The sequence below is a fragment of the Biomphalaria glabrata genome, chromosome 6 (assembly GCF_947242115.1).
Source record: "Biomphalaria glabrata chromosome 6, xgBioGlab47.1, whole genome shotgun sequence".
NCBI classification, from domain to species: domain Eukaryota; kingdom Metazoa; phylum Mollusca; class Gastropoda; family Planorbidae; genus Biomphalaria; species Biomphalaria glabrata.
In genome coordinates, this window is record NC_074716.1 from 4066971 (window position 1) to 4093985 (window position 27015).

General features: G+C 34.1%; 3 protein-coding genes across 14 annotated transcripts in view; 2 read left to right on the forward strand and 1 right to left on the reverse strand.

Annotated features, from left to right (window-relative positions):
- LOC106061706 (phosphatidylinositol-binding clathrin assembly protein LAP-like) overlaps positions 1-10546 on the forward strand; it is a 50420-nt gene extending 39874 nt beyond the window's left edge. For all 9 annotated transcript variants that reach the window (XM_056034224.1, XM_056034221.1, XM_056034227.1 and 6 more), the window contains 4 exons: positions 522-654; positions 750-824; positions 4578-4752; positions 6320-10546. In XM_056034224.1, the coding sequence (XP_055890199.1) occupies positions 522-654; positions 750-824; positions 4578-4745 (376 nt within the window). In that variant the 3' untranslated portion in view covers positions 4746-4752; positions 6320-10546. The remainder of the gene's footprint in view (positions 1-521; positions 655-749; positions 825-4577; positions 4753-6319) is intronic.
- A 1570-nt stretch (positions 10547-12116) lies between these two features.
- Positions 12117-20255, reverse strand: LOC106060978 (protein FAM228B-like). 2 transcript variants are annotated; one of them, XM_013219014.2, is made up of 10 exons: positions 19987-20255; positions 19160-19306; positions 18539-18616; positions 17700-17897; positions 17513-17593; positions 16770-16889; positions 15740-15852; positions 14801-14859; positions 13351-13426; positions 12117-12591 (listed from the first exon to the last, which is right to left on the reverse strand). In XM_013219014.2, the coding sequence occupies exons 1-10, from the start codon at positions 20113-20115 to the stop codon at positions 12405-12407; spliced, it is 1188 nt and encodes a 395-aa protein (XP_013074468.2). In that variant the 5' UTR covers positions 20116-20255; the 3' UTR covers positions 12117-12404. The 2 variants fall into 2 exon arrangements, with proteins under 2 accessions (XP_013074468.2, XP_013074467.2); XM_013219013.2 differs by lacking the exon at positions 14801-14859.
- Positions 20256-20472: 217 nt separating this feature from the next.
- Positions 20473-27015, forward strand: part of LOC106060976 (profilin-4-like) — a 31118-nt gene continuing 24575 nt past the window's right edge. The window contains exon 1 of one of the 3 annotated variants that reach the window (XM_056033943.1): positions 20473-20610. In XM_056033943.1, coding sequence (XP_055889918.1) covers positions 20602-20610 — 9 coding nt within the window. In that variant the 5' untranslated portion in view covers positions 20473-20601. Of the gene's footprint in view, positions 20611-26571; positions 26724-27015 lie in introns of those variants that run through there. The other 2 variants (XM_056033941.1, XM_056033944.1) reach the window with 2 other exon arrangements.

The following is a 27015-nucleotide window of genomic DNA, read 5'->3' on the forward strand; positions in this document are numbered from 1 at the left end:
AACACTATTGGAGAAAAGAGTACAAAGAGTACTTATATCAATCGGTCTAGCATATGAAATAAGAAATGTGCGTTTATCTTTCTGTTTTTCTGAATAATTTATTAGTTGTGTTTTTTTTTTGTTAAAAAAAAAAAAACAAGTTATGGTATAGTGTTTATTGCTAGTCATGTCTTACTAAATGATCAAACCAGCTCATCATTTTGTCTCTTCAGAGCATTGAGTTTTTCTTTTTTTGCCAGCCAAAGTATTGACTTGTAAAAGTACAAACTCATTTTTCTTTTCTTGATTTCTGATGCCTAGCAGTTTTCTGTAGCTTTTACTCTCAAAGGCTCAATTCTTCTTTCAGTGTTTAGCATCCAACTTTTGCAGCTGTATGTGACGTAGGTATAGGGTAGACTCAACATTTGAGAGGAGAAGACTTGGTCAAAAGATAATTAGAATAGAGACACTTAATAGGCCCTATAATATGGTAGAACTCCAAAACTTTCAATTTTTTTTTTAAATCTTTTATCTTTTGACAGAGATCATCAGTGGCAGCCCAAGGGAGAGAGTAAACTCACCGGAGGAACTTCATTCCCACGTCCACAAATGGCGCCATCCACAACTACAACTCCATGGGCACAGCCTCAAGTATTCCAGCAGCCGATGGTGCCGGTGAGTCACGCGTGATATATCCAACCTGCTATATTTAATTGGTTGTGTCAAGTAGATTCATAGTCATCTAAAATTTACAATTTGTCATTGCACAGATGGCTGGGGCACCCATGATGTATGCACAACCAATGGGAGCTCCAATGGTAGCACCCATATCTCAGCCAATGATGGTAAGGCCAACACCTCATTAGTGTGTAGCTCTTCTGAAAAGTTAGAATATCTGAGGATAAAATAACTCAACCTTACCTTCTTCTTCTTATCTTATATATCATTTAATATCTTATCTGAGAATAAAATAACTCAACCTTACCTACTTAATTTAATTATCTCGGCTCAGTAGTAAACATTATACACAAACCAAGCATTCATTCAAATAAGATATTATGATGTGTAAAATGTTTGTGTTGTATGCTCATCTTAACTAAATAGTGCACACCAGCCAAAACCCCTAGTTCATTGGTTTAGTTTTATTAATTAAAATTAGTTTCAGAGTGTTTAGATAGTGGGCAAATAAAATAATGCACGGGCTGAGATTCAATGACTGATTTGCTAAATTCTCCTATTGTATGGACAGACACCAAAAAAAATGGAAGTAATATTAGCAGGAAATTGACCTAGGACTTATACTTTGGGCAGATCTCATAGACAGGGTTAAACTTTATTAGAACTATGTTGATGATTAACCTTAACATGGCCAGTCATTTTGCTTGGTTATTTATTTATAGGCTCATTGTTACGTGCGCATCTTAGTGTGAATGTGAAATGGTGCGATTGCGTGTTGAAAGGAAAGAAGAACCGAAATGGAGGACTATGAACAAGAAAGTGTTTTCAGTGTTAATAAAGATTAAAGTATTTATAAACTGTGATTTTGTCGTTTACATGTCTAAAGAGTCTCATCCAATATGAAAACGTAACAAGTGGCGCCCAACGTGGGGCAGAACTAAGAAAATACGTACAAGAAAGGTTGATGGAGAGGGAGAGATTAGCGATGGAAAGAGAAAAAGAAAAGGAGAGATTAGCGATGGAAAGAGACAAAGAAAAGGAGAGATTAGATAAGGAGGACAAAAGAGAAAGGGAAAAAGAAAAGGATAGATTAGCGATGGAAAGAGACAAAGAAAAGGAGAGATTAGCGATGGAAAGAGACAAAGAAAAGGAGAGATTAGATAAGGAGGACAAAAGAGAAAGAGAAAAGGATAAGGAGATAGTAGCAATTGAAAGGGAAAAGAAAAATGAATTGGTCGCCATTGAAAGAGAAAGATTAGCATTTGAAAAAGAGACAGCAGAGAAAAAGTTAAAAACAGACCAAGGAAAAGAGAATGATAAAAGAAAGAGTGAATCTACAGGGAATAAACTGGCAAAATATAAAGGTTTGATATTCAACGAAGACAAAATGGACATTCTTATTGTCAAGATCATTTACAGCGGAGGTGCCTTCAAAAATATGTATGAACCAGAGTAACTACAGCATTGTGAAAGAACAACTACTTCGAACTTTCGGGAAAACAGAAGCTTTCTATCGCCAACAGTTTGTTAATTGTGAGATAGAACCAGAGGATGACCCGCAGACCTTCTTGGACAAAATGAGCAGCCATTTCGATAACTGGATAGAAACCGCTGAGGTAGAAAAAACCTTTGACAGTCTTAAGACATTTCTCATGCTGGACAAAGTGATGTACGAGTGTCAGGAGGAATTAAAAATATTTCTGTTGGAGAGGAAACCGAAATCCATAGAAGACATAGTAAGACTGATAAGGGCTTATAAAGTGGCACATCCCGAGAAGAAATTATCTAGAGGCAGTGATATAGAAGAAATAGTTGCCTTTAACAGAACATGGGAGACACAGAATAACTCTCACAGAACAAGGGAGACACAGGATAGACAATATAGAAGTGGTACATATGAAAGACAAAATGATAGCCGCAACGGAAGATATCAAGGAAACAGACAGGAAAGAAAGGACTGGGAGAAAGGTAGAATAGAGCAAGGCTTATCATTGTCATCTGATACTGGAACATTGGAGATTTTTCAGACATTCGTAGGGAACAAGGCAGCCAAGACCATCAGGGATACTGGGAGCACTATTATTGGAGTGAATAAGAATTTAGTGGAAGACCATGAATATACAGGCAAATCTAGGAAGTGTGTTATGTTTAATGGGAATATTGTACAATTACCGATTGCTAAAGTTAGTATAGACACACCGTATGTTAAGGGGACAGTGGAAGCTTGTGTTGTAGATCAGGGTGAGATAGATTTAATTATTGGGAATATCCATGGGGTGAAAATATGTTCAGTAAGGGAGATTGAGAATTGGAAGAAATATTATGGGATAAAGTCTACGCGAGGTAGAAATGGGGATGTGGAAGAAGACATAAGATCTCATACATCAGATGACATGGGTAGCAGAGAGCACGAGAAGAAAGAATTAACAGATAAGGTAGAAAGCAATGCAATAGGAATGGGTCCAAATCAAAGTAAAGTAAGGCAATCAGTGGTACAGGGAAAGCGATTTAAACCCACATATAGACGTACAAGTTCATACATCTTATGCTTTAATTGTGGGAGAAGGGGGCATATTAGAAGACAGTGTCAACAATTAATTAGAATTAAGGATTCAAGGTACAATAGTGAAGAGGCGTATACGAGAAAAGAGAGGGATATTAGCAGCCTAGAAAACAGTACAGCTAGATCATTAGGTAGTAGGATCACAATGGGACATCATTGCAAAGGAGGGAAGCGGAAAGGATGGCATGTCAATAATGTTAGAATTATATAGATAGGATTAGAAAAGGTGGGAATGATGGACATTAATTATTGTTCTATTCTACAATGAATAAATATATGTGTAATGAATTGAATATTGTTGTTACAATATGCATGGAGCAAGATAGACTTTGTTTGTTAACTATTTGATTGCGACTGGAATGATGGTGTTTTGTACAGGCATACGATTATGAGTGGGGAGTTGTATTAATAAAAATATGATTACTTATAGATATATGTTAACAGAAGTGGTTTCAATTGCTCATAATAACAGTTATTATTGTGATGAATATAATTGTTATTCCATGTTGGAATTGTATTGGTATTAACATGACATTGTGTTTGATTTTGTGTAGTTATTACATTATGGTTTTATATGTTACCGATTTGTTTTAACTTGGAATAGTCTGATAATATATTCAGTGATTTGTATTTTGGACGTTCGATGTGCATTGAACTTGTTAAACAGGGGGGGTGTTACGTGCGCATCTTAGTGTGAATGTGAAATGGTGCGATTGCGTGTTGAAAGGAAAGAAGAACCGAAATGGAGGACTATGAACAAGAAAGTGTTTTCAGTGTTAATAAAGATTAAAGTATTTATAAACTGTGATTTTGTCGTTTACATGTCTAAAGAGTCTCATCCAATATGAAAACGTAACACTCATATATAATTGAAATTAATATTTTCTTAATTCTGTAATGAATGAAAATACTGTTGCATGTGGAATTTTGTATTTCAGAGCTAAATAAATCTGTGACTAATAAATGTTGTCTATACTGCTAAGCATATAATTGTTAGATAGGTCATATCTGGTGTTTTGCATGTAGAGTTAAAGTCATGTACGATGTCCTCATTGTCTGATTGTTTTGCATGTAGAGTTAAAGTCATGTACGATGTCCTCATTGTCTGATTGTTTTGCATGTAGAGTTAAAGTCATGTACGATGTCCTCATTGTTTGTCATCTTATTCAGACTGTCTTTGCTGTTTAGGTTATGTATGTCATATAGATGGTATAGTTTGTATACATTGTTGTTATGGTTACAATAAATTTCTTTATCACTGGATTAATTTTTTTTTTAATTAAATAATAGATGCAAATGTTTTCATACTATCAAAATGTGACGATTAGTCTAAGGAAACGTTTTTTTTATCTGGCAGATGGGTCAGCCAATGGGTATGGGAATGGCTCCAACTATGGGCATGCCAGCTCCCGCCATGTATGGGGTACCAAGAATGCCAATGATGGGAGGCTTTCAGCAACCTCGACCACTCCAGCCACAGTCCGGTCAGGCTAATAATATCAATGATCCTTTTGGGGCTTTATGAGACCAAGGTATGTGATTTACTCATTGTTCTTACTTAAAATGTTGAGCATCTGATGTTTGGTTTTAAGGCTTTATGAGACCAGGGTATGTGAGATTCTTATTGAAATGTTCAGCCTCTGATGTTCTATTTTCAAAGTTATTTCACTATTTGAGTTAAACTTAAGCTATTTCTTATCTTATCTTATATAATACAGACGTTACTTCAAAAAAGAAGATGATTACGTCCTACGCGTCATGCATTTAGTCATGCATATTAACCAATGACTTAAATTCTGCCAAGTCACTGGTTTTCCTGGCTAGCTCAGGCAACCCATTCCATGCTCTAATAGCACTAGGGAAGAAGGAGTATTTGTACAAATTTGTCCTAGCATATGGGACGAGGAATGTGCCTTTATCTTTGTGTCTTTCAGAGTATTTTATTAAATTTTGTTTTTGTATTTGACGATTATGGTTCAGTGTTTTATGTATTATTGCTACTTTACTTTTGAGCCTTCTGTCCTGAAGGCTTTCTAAATTTAGTGATTTTACTAAAGGTGTTACTCTAGTTAAATGTGAATATTTCTTCTCAATGTTTAAAATAATTTATGTAAGTTTTCTTTTTTACAAAGCTAATATGAACTCACTCTGTCTGTCTGTCTGGTAAAAAGTTTATACATGTTATTTCTCCCACACCCAATCCAGATCAAGCTGAAATTTTGCTCAATTATTTCTTCTACCTGACAACACAGGGATCAATATAAACAATTAACCAATTAGTTAATTATCTATTGGTAATTAATTATTTTGTTTGGTATCTTGAATAAGGGAAAGAAATTAGTACTTGACTGAAGTGGTGGTTTTTTCTGAGGCTTAGTGAACACAAATATGAAATAGAAAATATAGATAGCTATACCATCTTCCATGTTCGCTAGAAGAGTAGTTACTGTGTTGGCTTGAGAAGCCTCAGAAGGCCTTAGCCCACGAGTTTGAATTCATGTCTTTCACTTTTTTTTTTATAAATACATTTAAAAATGATCACCCAGATACCCCATTCTTTCTCCCCCACCTCTACCCCTTCCCAACTGGTCCAGACAAGTGTTAGGATCATAGCGAATTGAGACAGCTAAAAGCATGAAATTGCGCTAAACAAAAACAATTGGTAAAAAAACGTCTAATCGCACAGATTTATTATTGTTAGTCTAGATTTGAGATCTATTACAAATTTAATAACATGGCTGATCCAAACTTATTGATACACTTGATAGTATTTTTTAAATCGTGCTTGTTGAACTGATTTGAATGGAGAATTTAAAGCAGTCAGGCAAACCAATTATCTAACATTTTTTCCAAAAACTTGTTAGACTTTATCATCTCATATGATATAAGAAACTTGGGAAATCTTTTCATAAACTACATACAATGGCCAAAAAGAGCTTATTATTTATTAGCTTTTGGCATATCAAGTGACAGAGAATTTGCCCAACCAATGTTCATTCAACATTTCTGCATGCTCAAAGAAGTTTCTGGGTGATTATTTCGACTAAAGGGGTTCTTTGCTAGTATTAATGATCTCCCTTTCACTTTTCTTCTCTCCAGTCTGAGGTGCAAGATGTGTGAGGCATTAATGTGAAGACAGCAGAGACAGTATGGCAGACAGATGTCCCTACACTAACATAGGATGTTGGAGTTCGATTGAATACATTACCATGGACTATCTTACGGGTAGAATGCATTATGTTCACAGTTGTGCTTGTTTTAGAACAGCTTCCCCACCCCCACCCCCTCCCTCCCCTTTCAGCGTCACTCAGCAACAAGACAATATGCACAGTGGATCCTACTGAATACGTTTACGTCTCCTTTCACAAGCAGTGCGAACAATAGGCCAAGTTTTTTTTTTTTTTTTTTTGTAAGAGCTAGTCTGTACTTGTGTGATTGATCAAAGGCAGAGCCTGTATAGATGGAGTATATCTATTTAAACAAAGATATTTTTTCTGATAAGTCTATGACAGTCTGTTGGATAAGTCAAAGACAGTTGATTTGTTTATGTCTAGGACAGTCAATCAGCTCCTGTTTGTGTACTTGTGCGAAACGCGTGTTTGCCTCTGGCAAGCAATAAATCAGTTTAAGCCATACATCTGCCTTTGTCCGTTTCTTGCGTTGCTTTTGGTTTGTTTTAAGAAGAGCTTTATTTTTATTTTTTTTTGATGTTCAACTGATGCCAGATCTTCAGTAGTGAAGTTTACCCAACAAGAAAACTACTTTCTAAGATAGTCGTATGCACATGGGAAAAAAAAAAGTCCTATACTGAAATAAGGAGTAGACTACCTTCTTCATCATCCTGTTCTATCATTGTAGTTGTAGACTTATCTGAATGTGGACCAAGTTTATTTATTATGATGTTGAATGTTATACATGATGTTACTGGTTTATGTATACAAGTTGATTTTGTATTGAATGTTTTTTTTTTTGTTTTTTTTCTGTATGCTGAAATTCTAGGTCATAGGTCATCACTCCACCAGAGTAGTGCAATAACTAATGTTAAATCACCACAGCATAATAAACATCTAGCATTGACTTTTTAAAAAAATAAAGTTTCATTCAATTTCTTAAACAAAATAATGTTTGAAAATAGAAAATATTTTTAAAAATTTATTTACATTTGGGGTGAAAACCCTATTTTTGTCTCCTCTTTAGTATTAAACAAAAAATGTACTTAAGTTATTTTAGTTAAAGATGTTTTTATTTTCAGTCCTTAAAATTAATCTTGTGGTGTTTTCTTTTGTACACTTTCAATGTTCTTGTAAAAATCAACACGCAGCCATTGATGATCTTAAAAGTTCTACTGCTGCTTCAACATGTTGCTGTCAAGTGAGTTTGCTGCTTGGGGATAGTGGGCTTGCCCCATGAAGCTATCTCATCACTGATCAAACCTGAGCCCCCCCCCCCCCCCTAATGTTTGCCATACTTTAGCTGCTACAAATCTCTGTGCAATGTTAGCGAGGGATGACATGCTGTGTGGGGATAAAAAGAGGCGTTGGACTTGCCTTGTGCTTCTTTTTTTTACTTCCCCCCCCCCCCCCCGCCACCCCCCCCAAGCCCCAAAAATTTTTGTTTTGACTCAGGCCTCTCCCCACTTCCCATTCCAAATGTTTTCTATTGATGTGATATTTATTACTAGTTGTTCATGTAGTTCCCAAGTGAGAGATTTACACCTGGCTAGGGTCTCATCCCTGAGTAAAGGACGCACATAATGGACTTGAGTTCTATGCTTTGATTTTATTAGATCCATAAAGTACACTTGCACAATTCTTTGTAATTTATCACCATGTTGATTGTTTAAAGAGCTGTGTGCTGAATATGTCATGAAATAGAAGGATGGAAGCTATAAGCAGTGATAAAAAAAAACACTTAATGTCAGAGGGGATTTGTGTTTTACATTGGTGTTGATAATCTGCTCTTTGAGTCTGCATCAACGTCCCTTGTACTACACATCCCAATTCATTTCTTTGATAGAACTAATTTGTTCTTCAGCTATATTCTCCTACCTGATATAGTCTCTACCGTAATTAAATGATAAATAGAAATGTCACCAACACTCGGTCAGATAATGTTATTGAAATCTACACGTTACAGTTGTTACATTTTTGTATTCCTTGATGAATTAAATAGCAATCAAATTGCTATAGTTGAATGGCTTACTGGTTGTGTTGTATATGCAGTAGGTTTGGATTAGGATGCGATAATCTTCAATTCTGAAGGAACATTTGAACCATGTCAAACAAAACAAACAAGCTCCACAGGTCTGTGATTCCAAATTTTTTTTTTTGTTATATAGGGTTAGCCTAAAGAAATTTTTGTTTTAAACAATATTAGAATTATTATTTTTTCTAGGGATTCACTTTTGTTTTTCTTTTGTTAGAAAAGTATGGAACTCAAGTCCAGATTGTTATTGTAGCCCCATAATGCCTTCATCTACAAACAGAAGGCTAAAGTTAAGTCTAATCCTATGGCTCAAATCTAGATGTAGTCTATAGAAACTTTCAGCACTCCTACCTTGTATTATTGGGTTGTATCCAGTACAACTTGGTCGCCATTGTTATTTTGATATGTATGTAGTTGATAAGTATTTTCTTTGTTGCTTCATTTGTTTTGGATCTAATTGAATGCTATGAATTGACCATGGTCACCTACCTGCAGAGTAGCTGTTTCATAAGACTGATTACAGTGAAGACGTATGGTGATCCTGAGGGCTCAACCTCACTCTTTGTTATCTGATCCATTTGTTCGCTTCATCTTTGCTTTAAGTATTAATGTTCATGTGTCCCTCCTTGTGTGTGTGTGTGTGTGTGTGTGTTTACACTGTATGTGTAGATATGTCCAACCGTAATGACTAAACTATTATTTACATTTTATTTCATTCACATCTAATCAAAAACTATATTTTATTCTACTGAAGTCATAAACCAAATGTTTTGATATGTGTTGTGTTTATTTATCAAGCTTATAAAAATGTTTTATCGCAACAAGTCACTAATTTGCTTTCATTCAATAACTGGACAAACTTTGTTTCTGCCAATGTCTGGGTAGGTCAACTTGTTGAGTTCTGAACTTTGTTTCTGCCAATGTCTGGGTAGGTCAGCTTGTTGAGTTTTGCATTGGAGATTATACAGTGGCAGATTTAATATATTTTGTTTTTCTTTTCTTTGCATGTAAATTTGTGTTGGTTCAGAAAGTTGATGGCTCTTCGAAGAAAGTATTTTCTGTGATATTTACCAGGCTTCTTGTTTGTTTGTTTTTTTTCTTATATGTTCCTTTTCTGATATTAATACATTGTGTCCTTGACCTTTTTCTTCACTGATGTGTTTGCAACTTAGATTTCAACTTGCTCTTAGAGAAACTTTGAACAAACACTAGATCTAGCTACAAACACTTAGGAGTGAATTCTTTGAAGCTCTATGTTTGAATTTATGTACTAAAATAAAATATGAAAATGTATATAGTTTATGTGTGTGCTATTGTTATAAAGATATCTAGTTAATACTTAAACTGTCAATGTTATCTGAGGGTGGTGGTCAATCATGCCTATTCACTAGTTTGGGATTGAGTGTTAGTTCTCAACTCTGGTAGTTGTCTCACTTCTGACACCGTGTTTGTCTCATCGTGATGCTAACTAGGCTGTCATTATTGCATCTCGCTTTGTCTCGTGCATCTCTTTGATTCTAGATCTAGGGAAAAACATTTAGCAGCCAATGCATCCCAGTGTAACTTTTAATCATTTGTTTGGGGTAGTTCTTCTAGCTCTTACGTATTAAAGGTCGGATCATTTCACTCGTGTGAAACAGTGTTTGATATTTATGCTCTAAAAGTTTGTATGATGCTAAGGTTTACCTAGTACATAGAACAGGATGCAATTTTTTTTAAATTTTGTTTCAAATGTAGACATGCTCTGTATGCTTTAAATGCTCACTCATTCAACTCATAATGATTATTGACCTAGTATTTATAAGACCTGTCTAATAATTGTTGATCTAGTATTTATATGACCTGTCTAATGATTGATCTAGTATTTATATGACCTATTTGGGTTTTTTTTTTCCCATTGATGTACTATTGAACTGTGTTGATAGGGTTGGGTGTCTATGATTAGCTTAGCTCAGTGTTAAGATTCTAGCTCCTAGACATTATAATGGCTATAAATTCTCTGTAGTAGTATGGTCTCTTCCTTCCTTGTTGGAGTGAATGGTTGTGATGTGAAGCAGTTGGCATGGGTTCACTAGACTCTGTGAATGGTGGTAAATAGCAATAAATGCATATCACTCATTATAGTGGTGTTGTTGTTTTTTTGTCTTTCACAGAAATTCATGTCAACTAGTCAAACATATTATCTTATCTTATATAATACAGACGTTACTTCAAAAAAGAAGATGATAACGTCCTACGCGTCATGCATATTAACCAATGACTTAAATTCTGCCAAGTCACTGGTTTTCCTGGCTAGCTCACTTAACCCATATTGACCTGTACGACTATACTATTTTAACAAATATCTTTGCAAAGATTTCACTTAATGAAATAAAAGGAGGCAAAAATGAACCCTTTTTTTGTTCCCCAAAAATCATTGAAATAAACTTTTAAAAAATACTCTTTTAACTGCTTTCTACAAAACATGTTTTGATGGTGACCAATGTACGCTTTATAAATACTTAAAATGAAGTTAAAATATACAAATAGGTAAAGAGCGTTTCTCCTATTAAATGTTCCCCTTTTCCAAAAAAGCCAGCAAAAAACTTTGGGAGAGTGTATTGCCCCACACAATGATAAAATTTGCCTGGTCTGCACTTCCGACTTCCATAATTGGAACCCATGTCCTGCAGGAAGTTTGGACTAGGAGGAAATAATATTCAGGAACACGTGAATTGTATTAAACAAAAAACTTTTTTAAAAACATTACAAGCTTTTTTTTTTTTTTTTTTTAAGAAATTCTAAAACAAATTTTCTGGTTTTATCATCATCAAACTTCATTTAAGTGAGGGCTTGAGAGGCTCAAAAATCCTCTCTTGCAAAAGCCCTGGACAGAAACCCTGTGGTCTTACGTAGTGTATACATGTCACCATACAGGTCGAAAATTTTTGGTTTCCCAGACCTGTCGATACGGAGATCAGCAAGTCTAAGGCAGTCAAAAAGAATATGAGACACGGTTTTGTCTTCTTCCCCGCAGCGGGGGCACCGTGAATTAAAATATGGCATAGCCATGAGAAATATGTGCCAACAGGACAGTGGCCTGTCCTGCACTGTGCTATAATAGAAATGAGAAAACATAAGCTCAACCTTAATTTCTGTCAACACAGCAGTTTGTGTAGTGCAAGGCTTTGCTTGAAATGTGTCAAACATTTGGAACCAGAGATGATTCATCCTATTTCTTCTTGACTTGTATTAGCTCTTTATCTGCCCTTTTCACTTGATAGTACAAAACTCACAAGTGAAGATTTTGATCCCAAATTCTTTTAAGATTTTTTAACCACTTAGAAAGCTTCTCTCCATTGTAAAGATTCCCAATAGACAATGTGGTATGTCTTTAGGTAGAGCAATGGAGAAAATTCTTTTTCTTTTAATTATTTTAACTGTTATTATCCCAAGCCTGAGGCAGCTAAAATGATATAAGGGAAGAGAACTCATGATAGTGCTAAATAATTGGTTCTTCTAGTGACAGGTTCAAACGTTCTATATGGTTTAGAATATGGAGAGGAATGGGTTTTGTTAACAAAATATTACAATGTAAATTTAATCTGCATGTATCAAACATAATGATTTTTCTTTTGAGATATCATGCTATAACTGCTATTTTATAACATGAATACAATAAAGTCAATTATAAATGATACAATACATTAGGGAAGATATAATGTTCATGTATTTGAAGCACTGTCTTCAGCATAATTCACTATACCAATCAAACATTTATATACCATAACTATGTCGAAACATTATTTGTTCCTTTAAAAACTAGAATTTATTTTTTGACTCTAATAATGTTAGGCGAGTAAAGTAATAGCCTCATCATTGTCCAGCTTAGATTGAGTTGGTGGCTGTTGAAAGGCTTGATGAGTTCTCTGCAAAGCCATGAAGTCGTCCTCATCCATAAACAGTCTCTGCTGCTCCAGTTGATAGTCGTAGTAGGCTTTCATTTCTTCCATCTCTTGTCTGAGTCGTGCCATGTGCTCTGGGAATGGATTGGTGTTGATGATCTTGTCTGAAAAATCTTCTGGGTCGATGAATGGAGCCCTTGGAATCTCAACTGTGGTTTTCCCGAAAGGAGGTTTTTCAGCATAGGTTTTCCTTTTGGGTATTCCAAGCTCCTGCTCTGCAATCTGAAAGAATTGAATAGAACGTGGTTGAAAGAGACTCAAAATAAATGTGAAGATATTTTAATTTTGGAGATACACATCACCATCAATACAACTGGAAAATCATGCAATGTTGAGGTGCTGTGGCTGAGTGGTAAAGCGCTTGGGTTCCAAACCAGTGATCCTGGTGAAGATTGGGATTTTTATTTCGGGATCTTTGGGTGCCTCTGAGTTCACCCAGCTCTAAAGGGTACCTAACATTAGTAGGTGAAAAGTAAAGGTATTTGGTCATTGTGTTGGTCACATGACAACCTTGTTAACCATTGGCCACAGAAACAGATGACCTTAAAATCATCTGTCCTACAGATGGCAAGTCTGAAAGGGAAACTATACTTTACTTTACAAGCATGTTATGTAATTTTATTGCATCTAGTTATATTCTTTAGGAGGCGCGGTGGCTGAGTGGTAAAGCACTTGGCTACTGTACTGGGCTCCGGGGTTCGAATCCTGGTGAAGACTAGGATTTTTAAACTCGGGATCTTTGGGCGCCTCTGAGTCCACTCAGCTCTAATGTGGGGAAAAGTAAAGGCGGTTGGTCGTTGTGCTGGCCACATGACACCCTAGTTATCTATAGGCCACAGAAAACAGATGACCTTTATCTGCCCTATAGACCACAAGTTCTGAAAGGGAAACTTAGTTATATTCTTTGAGTACAATAAACAAATACATTTTCTGCTACAATACAATACAACACATCACTAAAAACTAAATCACTTTACAAACCTCGGCATCAAACTGAGCTTTGGCCCAAGCTTTGAAATCAATTGTTGACTTCGTGCTGAGGCCCCACATTCTATTCCTGATAAAAGAAGCATAGAACACAAGATGATTTTAAGAGTGGTTATCAATGACAAGTTTGTAGACATAATACTGTCCTCCTTTTTTATACAACCATTTCTCTAAACCAATTCTAAAGAATTTATTTTTAGAAATGATCTATTGAAGAGCATACAATGTCAATCAATGAGTTAATAGATCTAGCTATACTGTAAATAAGTGTTTCCCAAACTGTGTTCCGAGGAACCCTAGTGTTCCGCAAGGCCTGAATAGGTGTTCCACGAACTACTGTTTGTAGGCCACCATGTGAATTAATCTCTAGAAAATAAGTGTTTCGCTAAATAATCAGAATGAACAAAGTGTTCAATTAAGTTAAAAGTTTGGAAAACACTGCTGTAAATAAAAAGAAAATCTTTTTTTTTTGTCCTACACTTTAATAACAAATGGAAAATAATTTTGAAGCCTTTTAAGTGGCTTTTAAAATGTTTTAGAAATTAAAAATTGTGAGGTTTTACTGCTTAAACGTCAAAATAAAATGCTATCATTTAATGAAATTTAAAGCAGAAAAGATCTACCAAGTAATTTCAAACTTTATATTGTAAAAGCCCAATGTCCATAGAGTGTTAATTACAGCAATATTAATATATACTCTATCATAAAGAAATCTATTTAAATAATTACTTTTTTGTAAAGAGACAATATTTTATGAATCCATAATATTTGATCTTCTAAAGATTAGGATGATTTGAAATATGCAACTATAGAACTACACACACAAAATAGTGACTTAATGACTTATTCTAAAGGAAAGTAAATTAATTTTCAGAAAAAAACATCAATTGTAATGTTAGTCGCATCGATAAAAAATATAATTTAATTTCTGTTATTAGAAAAAAAAAATTTCATGTTCCATATTTTTAATACAGATAAAAATAAGGTTTTAATTTAATCTTTATAATATTTGTAAATGATTTAAAGCTAAAAAGAAATTGAGGAGAGTGAACTATAAGCTAAAGCAAGGCATTCTCTCAAACAGTTACATCCTATAAGTTGACAAAATATACAATATATTCTCTCTGCATGTCGGACTAAACTTTTTCATTTTTTAAAACAAAAAAAATAAGGAGAAACAGGAGCTGTAATTAAATTATGCAATAGTTGATTCCATTAATAATTTTTTATGAAAATTAAATTCTAAGTACTAGATTTTAAATTTTGAAAGCCAGTAACATTTAAGACACATTTCAAGTACGGTACAATATTTTTGATAGATTTCAAACTACAAATCAGCCATGCGCCATTGATGCGTGAAGTAAGTGATCATGCATTTGATTAGATTCAGTGCCAGTATATCATAGCAAAGGCATTACACATTTAGTTGCATTGACTAGTTTACCTTTAGTGCTAGGGTAAACAAATGGTTTAAATTGAGACCTGTAGTAGAGCCTCTTCTTACTTTATAAATGAAAACATAAAACAAACATTAAAACTCATCTCAATCAATAGAGTCCAGCAATGGGCGAATTGAATATTTAAGTAAAAAATTAAAATTAAAAAATCTAGCAAGAAAAGAATTACAATCAAAACTAAAAGTCATGAGTGTTTGTTAAAAAAAACAAGATCTAGAATTCAACAGTTGAAAGAAAATGTAAAGGCATAAAGAATATGTTAGGTATAACAAGGGAAAGAGTTTGACAAATTTAATTGGATCTAAACCGATCAGAATAGTTTTACGTTGTAAGACCACTGCTTTATGTTCAAGGTTCAAATAGTGTGTGGCCCCCTTTTGACATAATCATTACTTTTACTAGAACTGGTATCTCTACATTTCAGTTATTGGTTGTGAATCTTATCCAAATCAGGCTATAAAGAAACATTTTTTTAATATAAAAAAAAAGGAAAAGGCAGGTGTAAGAATATATTTCAATGAAAAGTCAATATCAAGTCAGAGATGTTTAACTCCAAGTTAAAAACAATTAATTTCAAGTTTGATACTTTTGCTGTAGTAGGTCTACTCATTTCTTAAATTACAAACAGCCAACAGCACAGAAGAATTGAAACCCCGAAAAAAAAATTTAAAAAAAAAATAAGTCAGAACTTTAAGAATGACCTGAAGAAGTTTTAATTGTCCCAGGCAGAGTTTATAAGATATCTAGCCATGCTACTAATATAAAAAAAAAATTTTTATTACTAAATATTTTTAAACAGTGGCTCTCATGTAAAAGATATATATATATATATATAATTTCATTATAGCCAACTTTGGTTAGTCGTTTCAATTCTTAGAACTAGAAGCTACTGACTGTAGAAAGCTAAGTCAATTTAATAGTAATACCTGCTCTTCTCACGCGGTGCACTCTCAATATTGTTTAAAGGCATTTGAAGCCATTTTCTGCTGTCAACTCCATGACGTCCTTGTGGTACAAGTGGAAGGGTAGGTAATTTCACCTGCCAAGTGATGAACCAAAGTAGAAAATAATGTGATAACACCACACAAAAACAGTTCACTTTCCAAATCATTCTACTTATTAACCTCACCATTATCACATTGCTGTTATTATCATTGATTAATTTTCTCAGACAGATTTATTCAAACAGATAGAGTTTAATCATTAGTTTGGTGCACCTCTAGTTTCAAAATGAACTAGTAAAATACTCCCCTGGCTTAACTGGTGTTGATACTGATAAAGAGATCCCACAGCGCAGTCGAATTGAGTAATAGTAAACAACTAGTAATAAGAAAAGATTCATTAAAAATTTAAGCCTACTGACCTTATGACAAGATCAAAGATCTTCCTTTAGGGAAAAATACCAGGAAAAAGAAGAAGAGGCAGGCAGAAAAAGTGATGGGAAGACAGTGTAAAATAATGGAAGGGTCTGTCATTGAAAGAGATTCTATCCAAGTCAAAAGAAGAGAGGAAAGGAAAATGTAAGGTCAACAGATCTTGTGTGGAGCCCCAATGGTCCAACAATGTACTTCAGCTAAATGTCCATTTTTAATCTTTTTTTTTTTAATCTATTTTTAATTTAATTTTTATATTTCAAATATCAGATTATATGGCTGATTGAAGGGACTCAAGTTTTAATCTCAATTAGAATTGACTTTTATTCAAGATTTGATTACAGTAGAGTTGTCTTTGCTTGGCATCCTTAAGCTCACAAAAAAGGTTGGACAACAGCTCTATAAGCCTGGTCATTAGGTCAGCCCAATGGTCCCAGGTTCATATTCTGCCCGCTGCTATCCCTCATTGTCCTGAAAGAAGTTTGGACTAGGACGTAGATTATCTTCAACTCTGAAGGAACACCCAAAACATGCCAAACATTTTTCAAACAAACAAGGGCATGGAAGATGTGCTATGTCTTACCATTTCAATGTCTTTATCTGAGTACTTGTGACCAGTCATGCACCTCAGTATTGCCCTTTCTTCCTCTGCCTGTTTTCTGCCTAGTGTCAACAGTGGATCTCTGAGAACCCCTGTTTTGATCTCAATTGGTACAAATGTAAATTAGAAATATTATCAAGGAAAAACATCAATACCATGTAATTCTATTTATTCTGTTCTTCCTCATGAATGAATATTGTTAATCCAATTAACATTAATCAAATGAATAATGTTAATCCAATTTTGAAATAATATACACAATGATCATAATAAACATAATAATATGATATAATAGTAATAAAAGAAAGGATAGCTGGCTGGTCATGTGGTATGCACTCTGGTCTGTCATTTTGATGGTCTTGGCATCATCCCCTGTCGTCCTGTGTCAGGTTTGGGCTAAGATGTAAAAAAAAGTAAAGTTCCCCTTTCAGACCTTGTGGTCAATAGGGCAGATGATGTAAAGGTCATCTGATTCTGTGGCCTATTATTAACGAGGGTGTCAGCACATGACCAACCGCCTTTACTTTTCCCCAACTAATGTCAGGTACCCATTAGAGCTGGGTGGAGGCTAAGATGTAATTAACTTAAATTCTAAAGGAACATGTCAAACAAAATTATGCATTGCAAGTCCCTGTTGAAAGTTACAAACATGTTTACATTAATATGTAGTTCCAAATATTGCCATAATTATGGACTTAAAATATACTATAATTATAGTATTATACCTTTATAGGTGCGGGACGATGGCCATTTAGTGCTTGTGCATAATATTGTTCTCTATCATCGTCATCTAGAAATACGTAGCCCTGTAATGATAAAAAAAATATAAAAATTTTGGTAACTAATATATTTTAATATTTAGATATTTCAGTACCTTAAGAAAAAGTTCTATTAAATTTAAGGCCAACATACTCGTTTGTTGACATGTTCTAGAAATTGACGATGCATTTCTCGTTTGCGACGATCCAGGTGAATCCAGTCTGCACCATCTATAGCTTCAAGAATCTTTTTCCTGATGGGTTCATACACCTCTTCTGACCATTTCAAGTAGAGAATCTCTTTTTTCCTTAGATCAACAAGTTCTTTGTGTGACAACAAATCTCCCAATTTCTGTCATCAAATATTGAAATATATAAATTCTATTTCACAATTAACTTTAATTTTCAAAAGATTTATTTTATCTTTCTGAACATGAACTCTTTAGGTGGTACCAGTACATTGCACTTAATTGTGTTAAGAAGTATAAGGTACTTTAGGTATTACTTGTAAAACAGATAGTACTTTACTTTAGTTAGTTTGGTCTTTAGTCATTAAATTTGTAGATCATGTAGTACTGCATATTTTGTTTACAACAATAATATCAATATTCATTTATCTACACAGTCCAATCCAGTTAATTGGAGAACATTGTAAGCATTGACCGGCTGGCCCAATTAACTAAGTTCAATTGTATAATAGGATTATTTTTTATACTTTACGATTTGAGACAAATAATGGGCGGTTCCCATTTACCGATTGATCAGATTGACCAAAATCAACTATATTGATTAACAAATTCTTTATTAAGAAGTAGCGATATAGTTTTATGATCAATACAAGATCATCCTTCTTTTTTTTATTCTAATTTTAGACATTAGATAGAAAGACTAAAATATTAACCAAAATATTATTTTATCATTTTTTCATATATATTGTTCTATATATATAGTTTAAAACTTTCCAATAATCTCAGACTAATTTCAATACTTTACCTTAACAAATGTTTTTTCTGTGTCTAACAATGAAGTATACAATTTCTTAGTAGCAAGACTTTCTTGGTCAGCTTTTTCCTAAATGCAATAAATTACTAAAATGTACATTGAAAATAACTGTGACAAAGCTGCTACTTTACTTAGTTTTTTTTTTTTTTTTTACAACAAACATAAATATCGACTTTTGAAAGTCTTTACTTTCTATTAAAATTAGCACAAACAAGACAAGAAAAAATATTTTGAGGATGGTCAAGCGTAAATGTTAAACTTTCAGTGAATTTAAAAGATTGCGCAATTATTTTCTACATAGTATTTTGTAAATAGGGAATCGACCCAACTCTAATGGGTACTTGACTTTTAGCTGGGGAAAGTAAAGGCAGTTGGTCGTTGTGCTGTCCATATGACACCCTGCTCGTTAACCATTGGCCAAAGAAACAGATGACCATAACATCATAGATCATAAGGTCAGAAAGGGGAACTTAACTTTACTTTTATTTTGTTAATAACAATAATATAGTTTTAAGTATACCAGAACTCTTGTATTCAAAAATTGAAACTTTATACATTAACAAGCTGATAGAAAGAAAATCTGAGATTGTAATTACAGAAACAATCAGATACCTGCAGTTCTTGAATAGTTTTCTTATCAATCCAATTTTTCACCTTGTCAACTTTGTTGCCATTCTTTGAACTTCTGGCAACACTTGATGGAGTTTTAGGAAGTAAGGTGTCACTGCTGTTAGACTTTTTAGAAAATGGATGAGGTTTCTAAACAAAAGAAATAAAGTTTAAATTTTGTGTTAAAAATTAGAGACAGTTTACTCTATCTAATTAACTATTTGTTCAGTCAACAAAATATTCAAATAGCGAAAAGAAAGCTTCATTAAAATCAGATCTTCCAAATATAAAATCCAATTATGAGTTGTGCATAAAAGTTTAATTCCTTTGTAACCAAAATTATTGTTATATTTATTTTTGTAAATTAGTTTTCACTAATATGTAAAAGATAAAACACTTCATAAATAGAACAAACTGAGAGCAGGGCCTCAAGTAATGAACCATATTGACTGAACTACATATGCTCACTCAGAGGAATACTCATATCCACTCATAAAAATATTTTTGTCCCTACTCTCTAACTTTTAAACTAAGCGTTATTGTTACTAGTTTTATTTCTGTCATTAAATTTAGTGATTTTGCCACATCTGTTACAGTTGCTAATTATGATCAAGTACCAGTCATAATTTATTAAGGCCTCTGCTAGTTTTGAGGCTCAGACTATAATCTAATATAGTTGTTTTCTTATTAAGACTTTAAGAAATACAAATAATAAATATATGAGAACTTATCAAAAGTATCATTACATAAATAAACTAATATTAAAATTGGTAAATAGGTACTAATAATTTAATCCCTGGACCCAAAATTATTAGATTAAAATATTTTACCCTGTGTTCCCATTCTGTTTCTGTTTCATTTCTTGTCCGCTCTCCATCATCTACAACAACATCAACAACATCGGGAATATGTACTGTGACAGATCCTCCTAGTTTTCTAGGGTATATTAAAGATGTCATTTCCTATTTACAAAAAGAAAAACACGGATAAATGTTTCCAACAGTCCACTACAAATATAATCAACGATAAACAATTAGATACATAGTAAACAAAAACAATTAGCTGGTAGCCATTTTTAATGCTCTCCGTAACATGGAAACGGGAGAAGCTATTTTTATTATTACAATTATCGAGGTAGTTGGTGAAATCATAGTATTAGATTCTAAAATTATTATTAATATAAAATAACTTAAGATTAACTATTAGATCTATATAGCCAAAGATTTTTTTCTTTGAAAATAAAATAAATATAGATCTAATCTAGATCTAAATCTAATATTAAAAGTAAAAAGAAAGTGAAACCTAATGCATAGAAACCAAGGGACATAATCTTAACGATTTCCTGTTTACATTGGCATCAATGTTTACATTTATCAAGATTTTTAAAACAATATATAGATCTATCTAGATCTAATAATATTAAAACTAGTAATATTTCAACAATCATGGCAGCGGTGAGTAAAGCCTCCATACTTAGTCTAGCGGAAATTACCATATACTATCATATAGGTATTATAGTATAGATTAATATACATTATTATACAAATCTAGGGCCTAGGCCAATTTATGAATTTTTTTCTAGGCCCTAGGCTATGGCCTATCTTAGTATCTATAATAATAGTACGTATAATACTTAAATAAGTTAAATTAGTATAAAAACAGGCCTTCAAATTCAGAGGTCATAGGTAGATCATAATATAGATGATAGTAGATCTAGATCTATAACCAATTGACTTAGTAATGAGTAGATCTAGTTATTCTAGTTAGTTAGACTTAGAGCTACTTAAAAAAAAAAGAGAGATGCTGTAAATAGATCTATATGAGTGCAAAAAAATGTGAAGTTTATCATCATTATCACAGGAGTCAAAATTCACAATTTATCAGAGTTCTAGCTGTAGATTACATCTAGATTCTATTATTATTTAATATCTATCTAACTGTTCTAACAGAAGACCAAAAATGTACAAACAGTAAATAGTACATACTTAGCAGAATTGAAGTCATTGGTTAATATGCATGACTAAATGCATGACTTGACACATAGGACGTAATGATCTTCTTTTTTGAAGTAACATCTGTATTAATATAAGAAAAGATAAGAAACACTTAACATTAGCCACTAAATTAGATTCTATATCTATTGCTTATTACATAGTCATAAAAATTGAAAAACATTTAACCTAATAAAATGCTAGATCTATAGATCTAGATCTTGATCTAAAAAGACACACAACAGAAACAAAAAAACATATGCTAGATCTAAATTCTAAGACGTAATCATCTTTTTTTTTTAAGTAACGTCTGTATTATATAAGATAAGATAAAACAAATGCCTCTATGCATATCCATGTATTAAAACATGTAAGGTATTTAAAATTTGAAATCATTATTGTTATATACATTTTATCACTTTAAAAAAAATCATCTGTTTTACATACTGACAAAAACATTTAATTTTGTAATAATGAGCATCCATAAACAGTTGTTGCTTTATTTTGTGTACAACTGTTTCCATGGCCTACGGTTAACGGGTAACTGGTCATTTCATCCCCAGTCAATTCATGCCCGGTCATTTCATCCCCAATTAAATATTTTTTCATATTCATTGTTTAGTTGTGCTGTTAAAGCTTTGACTTTAAGCCCTCGTTTCATCTAATATGTAAATATGATTATTTATGATATTTTTTGACATGTTATTAATGTGTTTTTAGTGTTTCCCCTTCCACTTTACATTCTTGATGAGAAATCTTATAATATATTATATATCTGGGTTTGTACTTAGCTATAGCACTTCTATTGGATGTGAGGGATATATTATTATAATATCATCCTGCGCATGACATAATGATCAAAGGCCAAGGTGTGTTGGAAGTAGTGGAAATCTTTTGAGAGATGAGAACGATTAGAAAATTATGACCATGCCACTGATAATTTATTGTGACCATGCCGCTGATAACTCCTGATGACCATCTTTCACTTTGTTTTGTTTCAATAGCTCTTTCTTGAAAATGGGCACGTCATTTTTAGCCTTGGAATAAGGTGTTATTTTTTTTCTAATGAAGGCTAACTTCACCCATCGTCAGGATATAGTGTCGCCTATATAAGTTTTGCTTTTATTTTTTTTTAAATATTAAAGCTGTAAATTGTGTTATAAGCAAAGAGAATTTCAAACATTGTTCAGCAATATGAATCAATGGATTATCTTCTGTACTTACAATCAATAGCCTTTCTATCTTATCTTACCTATCTTTCTTATGTAGATGAACACAAAAACACCTTTTTTACATGACTTCTATATTTATACATGTTAAATTCTTATAGTTTTTAATGGTATTTAATTGTATTATTATCTAGTGAGTTACACTTTTTGTCATGTAAATAAAAATGAATATATTAAATATTGCTAATTTCATGATTTGTACAATTACTATTTGTTAGATAAAATGATCAGATGATGAAAGAAAGGGGATGAAATGACTTGGGATGAAATAACTGGGGATGAAATGACTGGGGATGAAATGACTAGGGATGAAATGAATAGAGATGAAATGACTGGCTGGGGATGAAATGACTGGGGATGAGATTACTAGGGATGAAATGACTGGGGATGAAATGGCTGGGGATGAAATGACTGATGATGAAATGACTGGGGATGAAATGACTAGGGATGAAATGACTAGAGATGAAATGACTGGCTGGGGATGAAATGGCTGGGGATGAAATGACTAGGGATGAAATGACTGGGGATGAAATAACTAGGAATGAAATGACTGGGGATGAAGTGACAGTGGATGAAATGACTGGAAACTCGGTTAACAAGGGTGTCATGTGGCCAACACGATGACCAACTGCCTTTACTTTTCACCAATTAATGTCAGGTACCAATTAGAGCTGGGTGGACTCAGAGGCACCTAAAGATCCCAAAATTAAAAATCCTAATCTTCACCAGGATTTGAATCCAGGACCCCCCGTTTCGGAAGCCTAGCGTTTTACCGCTCAGCCACCGTACTTCCTGTGTACAACTGAGTAAGAAAAAATCCTGTTTAAGCAAGAACAAAGGGACCTGACAATGTAATAAATACTTCAGGCATCATAAATACAAACGAGAAACCAAATGCTAAAACAATGTATGTAGGCCTGTAGAAACCTATATAAATGTGTGTGTATGTGTGTAATTGGATAGAGCATATAGGGGAAGGTGGGAGCTCTACAGATAAAAAAAATATATTTTTGGGAATCTTGAGTGGTCAAGTGGTCTTTGTGCCCTGGTCAGGACAGCTCATTGTTTCACTTTTTTTTTTATTTAACCATTTTCTCTCATTAAAAATATTACACCTAGTGCTGCTATTATATATGCGCCATGGAATTCTGGAAAGCAGATAGTTGAATGAGTTTTTAAAAAACTTTTCCTTTGTTGTCTAAAGATTCTTTAAATATGGAGCCTTGGTTTGGCACTTACTAAGTCAATCATTACACACAAATATATTAGGTACAAATCGATGGCTAAAAAAAATAATAAATGACTCGCCATGTGGGTTTATATGTCAAGGGAAACAACCATCAAAATACATGTTTAAAGAATTTCTAGCGTTGTTACTTTTCTTTAAACATCTCGCTTGCTCTTTATTTAAAAAATAAAACAACATGTAATGTCGCGTTCTTACCACTTTATAAATTCATTAACCTTCCATATATGTAGACGGGAGTGTCTCTCCAAAAGAAGGGCGCTACAGTCACATGAAAAAGTGTTCGAGATGATCTTTAGTCGTTTTACTACTAAGGGAAGCCAACAACATATATATTTGTAGATCTAGTAGTGTAAGTAATAACTAACATGGTGAATATTAGGCCTATCTACCGTATTTTCGCGCATATAACCCGCGGGTTACACTTTTTTTTTCCCACAACGAGTGGCAGCGATGTGGGGTTTACAACATGTATTTTACTCGTAAACATAGCATAACCGAAAGTATAAACATTATAGGTACCTCCTATAACTCGCTGTGTGGTTGTGAAATGTGAATTGAAAAGTCTTTATGAACATCTCATTGCAAACCTCAGAAAAACAAAGAGTAGGCCTACCGATACGGCAGAGAATCTTTAGTATAGGCCTACAATTAATTGCGCGAAAATACGGTAGTTAGAACAGAGCTAAAATGTTTGTAAAATGTTTGACATGTTTCGGGTGTTCCTTCAGAATTGAAGATAATCAACTTCCTAGTCCAAACCTCCCGCAGGACGACGGGGGATGGGAGCGGGCAGGGCTTGAATCCGGGATCATCGATAAGTCCGAACGACAGTACAGCGCGCAAACCGCACGACCAGGCAGCCATCAGTTGTCGTTATCGTCCGTCTGATATTTCAACGCTGTTAAGGAATTTTTAAAACAGGTAATAACAACGTGATCAATGTTATTCCTATCCTGCTTTATCATATCTTATATAATACAGACGTTACTTCAAAAAAAGATGATTACGTCCTGCGCGTCATGCATTTAGTTATGTTAACATGTGACTTAAATTCTGCCAAGTCATTGGTTTTCCTGGATGGCTCTGGCAACCCATTCCATGCTCTAATATCACTTTTTCTTCGTTCTCATTTCTATGTTGGAAGGTTCAGATACGTAGTCCTATAGGCCTATTAGCGATGAACTGTTCAGTGGATAGATCCACATGGAGAGAGAGCATAAAGGAAGGGTCACGGATTGCAGATGTCATACACAACAGAAGCAGAAAGAAGGGTGTAAATGCAACGGCGCCTGGTGATTATATATGCCCAACCTGCGATCGCAGCTGTGTATCAAGGATCGGCCTCTTTAGTCACACAAGAAGTTGCAAAGGGAAAAGATCGTCTCTCGAGACGTAAAATGCCACAGTACAGTGATTTACTGTTAAATTATAATGTACAGTTGTTTTTTTCAAATAAGAAAATAATCACACCTTACGTGTTAGTCAAAATTTTGTCTCGAAGAAATCTTGGGCTACGTCTTCACGTCATTAATTTCAAAATGTAAACAAAAAAAGAGTAAAGTATCCGGTACTCCTTTTAGATGTTGCTATCTATAGGGCAGATGATGTAAAAGCCATCTGTTTCTATGGCCAGCACAAAGACCAACCACATTTACTTTCCCCAACTTATGTTAGGTACCCATTAAAGTTGAGTGGACTCAGAAAGACACAAAGATAAAGGCACATTCCTCGTTCCATATGCTAGGACAAATCTGTATAAATGCTCCTTTTTGTTCTTCCTTAGTGCTATTAGAGCATGGAATGGGTTGACTGAGCTAGCCAGGAAAACCAATGACTTGGCAGAATTTAGGTCATTGGTTAATACGCATGACTAACTGCATGACGCGCAGGACGTAATCATCTTTTTTGAAGTAACGTCTGTATTATATAAGATAAGATGAAGGTCTCAGGGGCGCCCTAAAAATCCCGCCTCTTAAAATCCCAGCCATCACCGAGATACGAATCCGGAACTTCCCGGTTGGGAAACGTGGTCGAGAGGCTTAGTACGCTTGAACTTGGCTACCTATGAAGGGGGCTCGAGGTTCGACACCCGACTGGAAAATCTTCTCCCAGGTATCCCCTGCCCCCCCCCCCCCCCCCCACTGGTCCACAACTGAGATTGGACCATAGCACTCTGAGCATGCTATAAGCATGAAAGTAGCGTTATATAAAAACTATAATTATTATTATTTATTATATATTATGAAGCCACCAGGCCACCTCTTATGAGCTAGTTCTATTTCAAATCCTCAAGAAAGGGAGATGACAAGCATGTTCAATCTATAAATAGCTCCTATATTTAGTTTTAGATAACTTTCACGACTTTACAGCTTTAGGTACAAAAGATAACTGATCCACACACACACCAAACACACTTTTTTGTTTTCGCCAATCGAAGATCTGATTTAAGAACAACCCTTGCACAAATAATATGACAGGGAGTTCGAGAGAGATTATCTCCCTGTCAACACAGTGCCTTCCCTTTCGTCACTCCTCCCACTGAATGTAACAAGTGCCGCTGTTGTTATGAAAATGAGGCACGACCTGACGGTTTCGTGTCTTCACTTTCCGCTGCATATAATCTTAATCCAGATTTAGTCATAACACACAGTAACTTGAGGCTTTTGGGGTCGATACAAAATAAAGTATTTGTTAGCGTGGAACATAAAAAGTATGTGTATTTGTGTGGTGGAGACTCTTGACTTTTTAAACAGTAGCCTAACATTGCGTGCGTTTATTTGTATGTGTGTGTGTGTGTGTGTCTAATCGAAAGGAAAGAGGGTGGGGCAAAGCGAGAAACTTTGACTGTCACCAGTTGTCCCAAACTTTGTTGATATGCCAAGGTAACGACATTGCTGTCATGTTTGTATTCTGGTTTATTGCATGTGACTGTCACTGAGTGTCATAGTAGTTGTTTTTTTTCCAGAGACGTTGTTGATACTGCCAGTGTTGCCACGTTCTTTTCTGCTTTGTAACGTGCAAATAGCGCAGTTACAGTGCTCAGTTAATATCTATTTCTATTTGGAAAATAATTCTGTGAACATTATTTTTCTTTAAAAGTAACTAATATATGTTTTAAGTTCATATTTCTTTCTTTTTTGAAGTCAGTTTCTTTGATCGATGAAAATGTAATGCTGTTGATAATGCTAGTGTACTGACAGTGTTGTCATGTTCTTTTCTGCTTTGTAGCTTTGTAAGTTTCATCTGTTCTCAGGTATCATTTAGTTTGAGTAAATGATACACTGAGACTTTCAATTTTCCTATAATAAAAATGTAATTTACCGAGCGCTGTTAAGACTAAGACTAAGACTGCTTTATTGATCCTTACGGAAATTTGTTGTGATTACAAGG

Coding starts and splice junctions, on each gene's coding strand:
- LOC106060978 (XM_013219013.2), bottom strand. CDS start 20,115: ATGACATCTTTAATATACCCTAGAAAACTAGGAGGATCTGTCACAGTA. Junction 18,617..19,159: donor AAACTATTCAAGAACTGCAG/GTATCTGATTGT, acceptor TATTGCATTTAG/GAAAAAGCTGACCAAGAAAG. Junction 17,898..18,538: donor CAGAAAAAACATTTGTTAAG/GTAAAGTATTGA, acceptor ATTTGATGACAG/AAATTGGGAGATTTGTTGTC.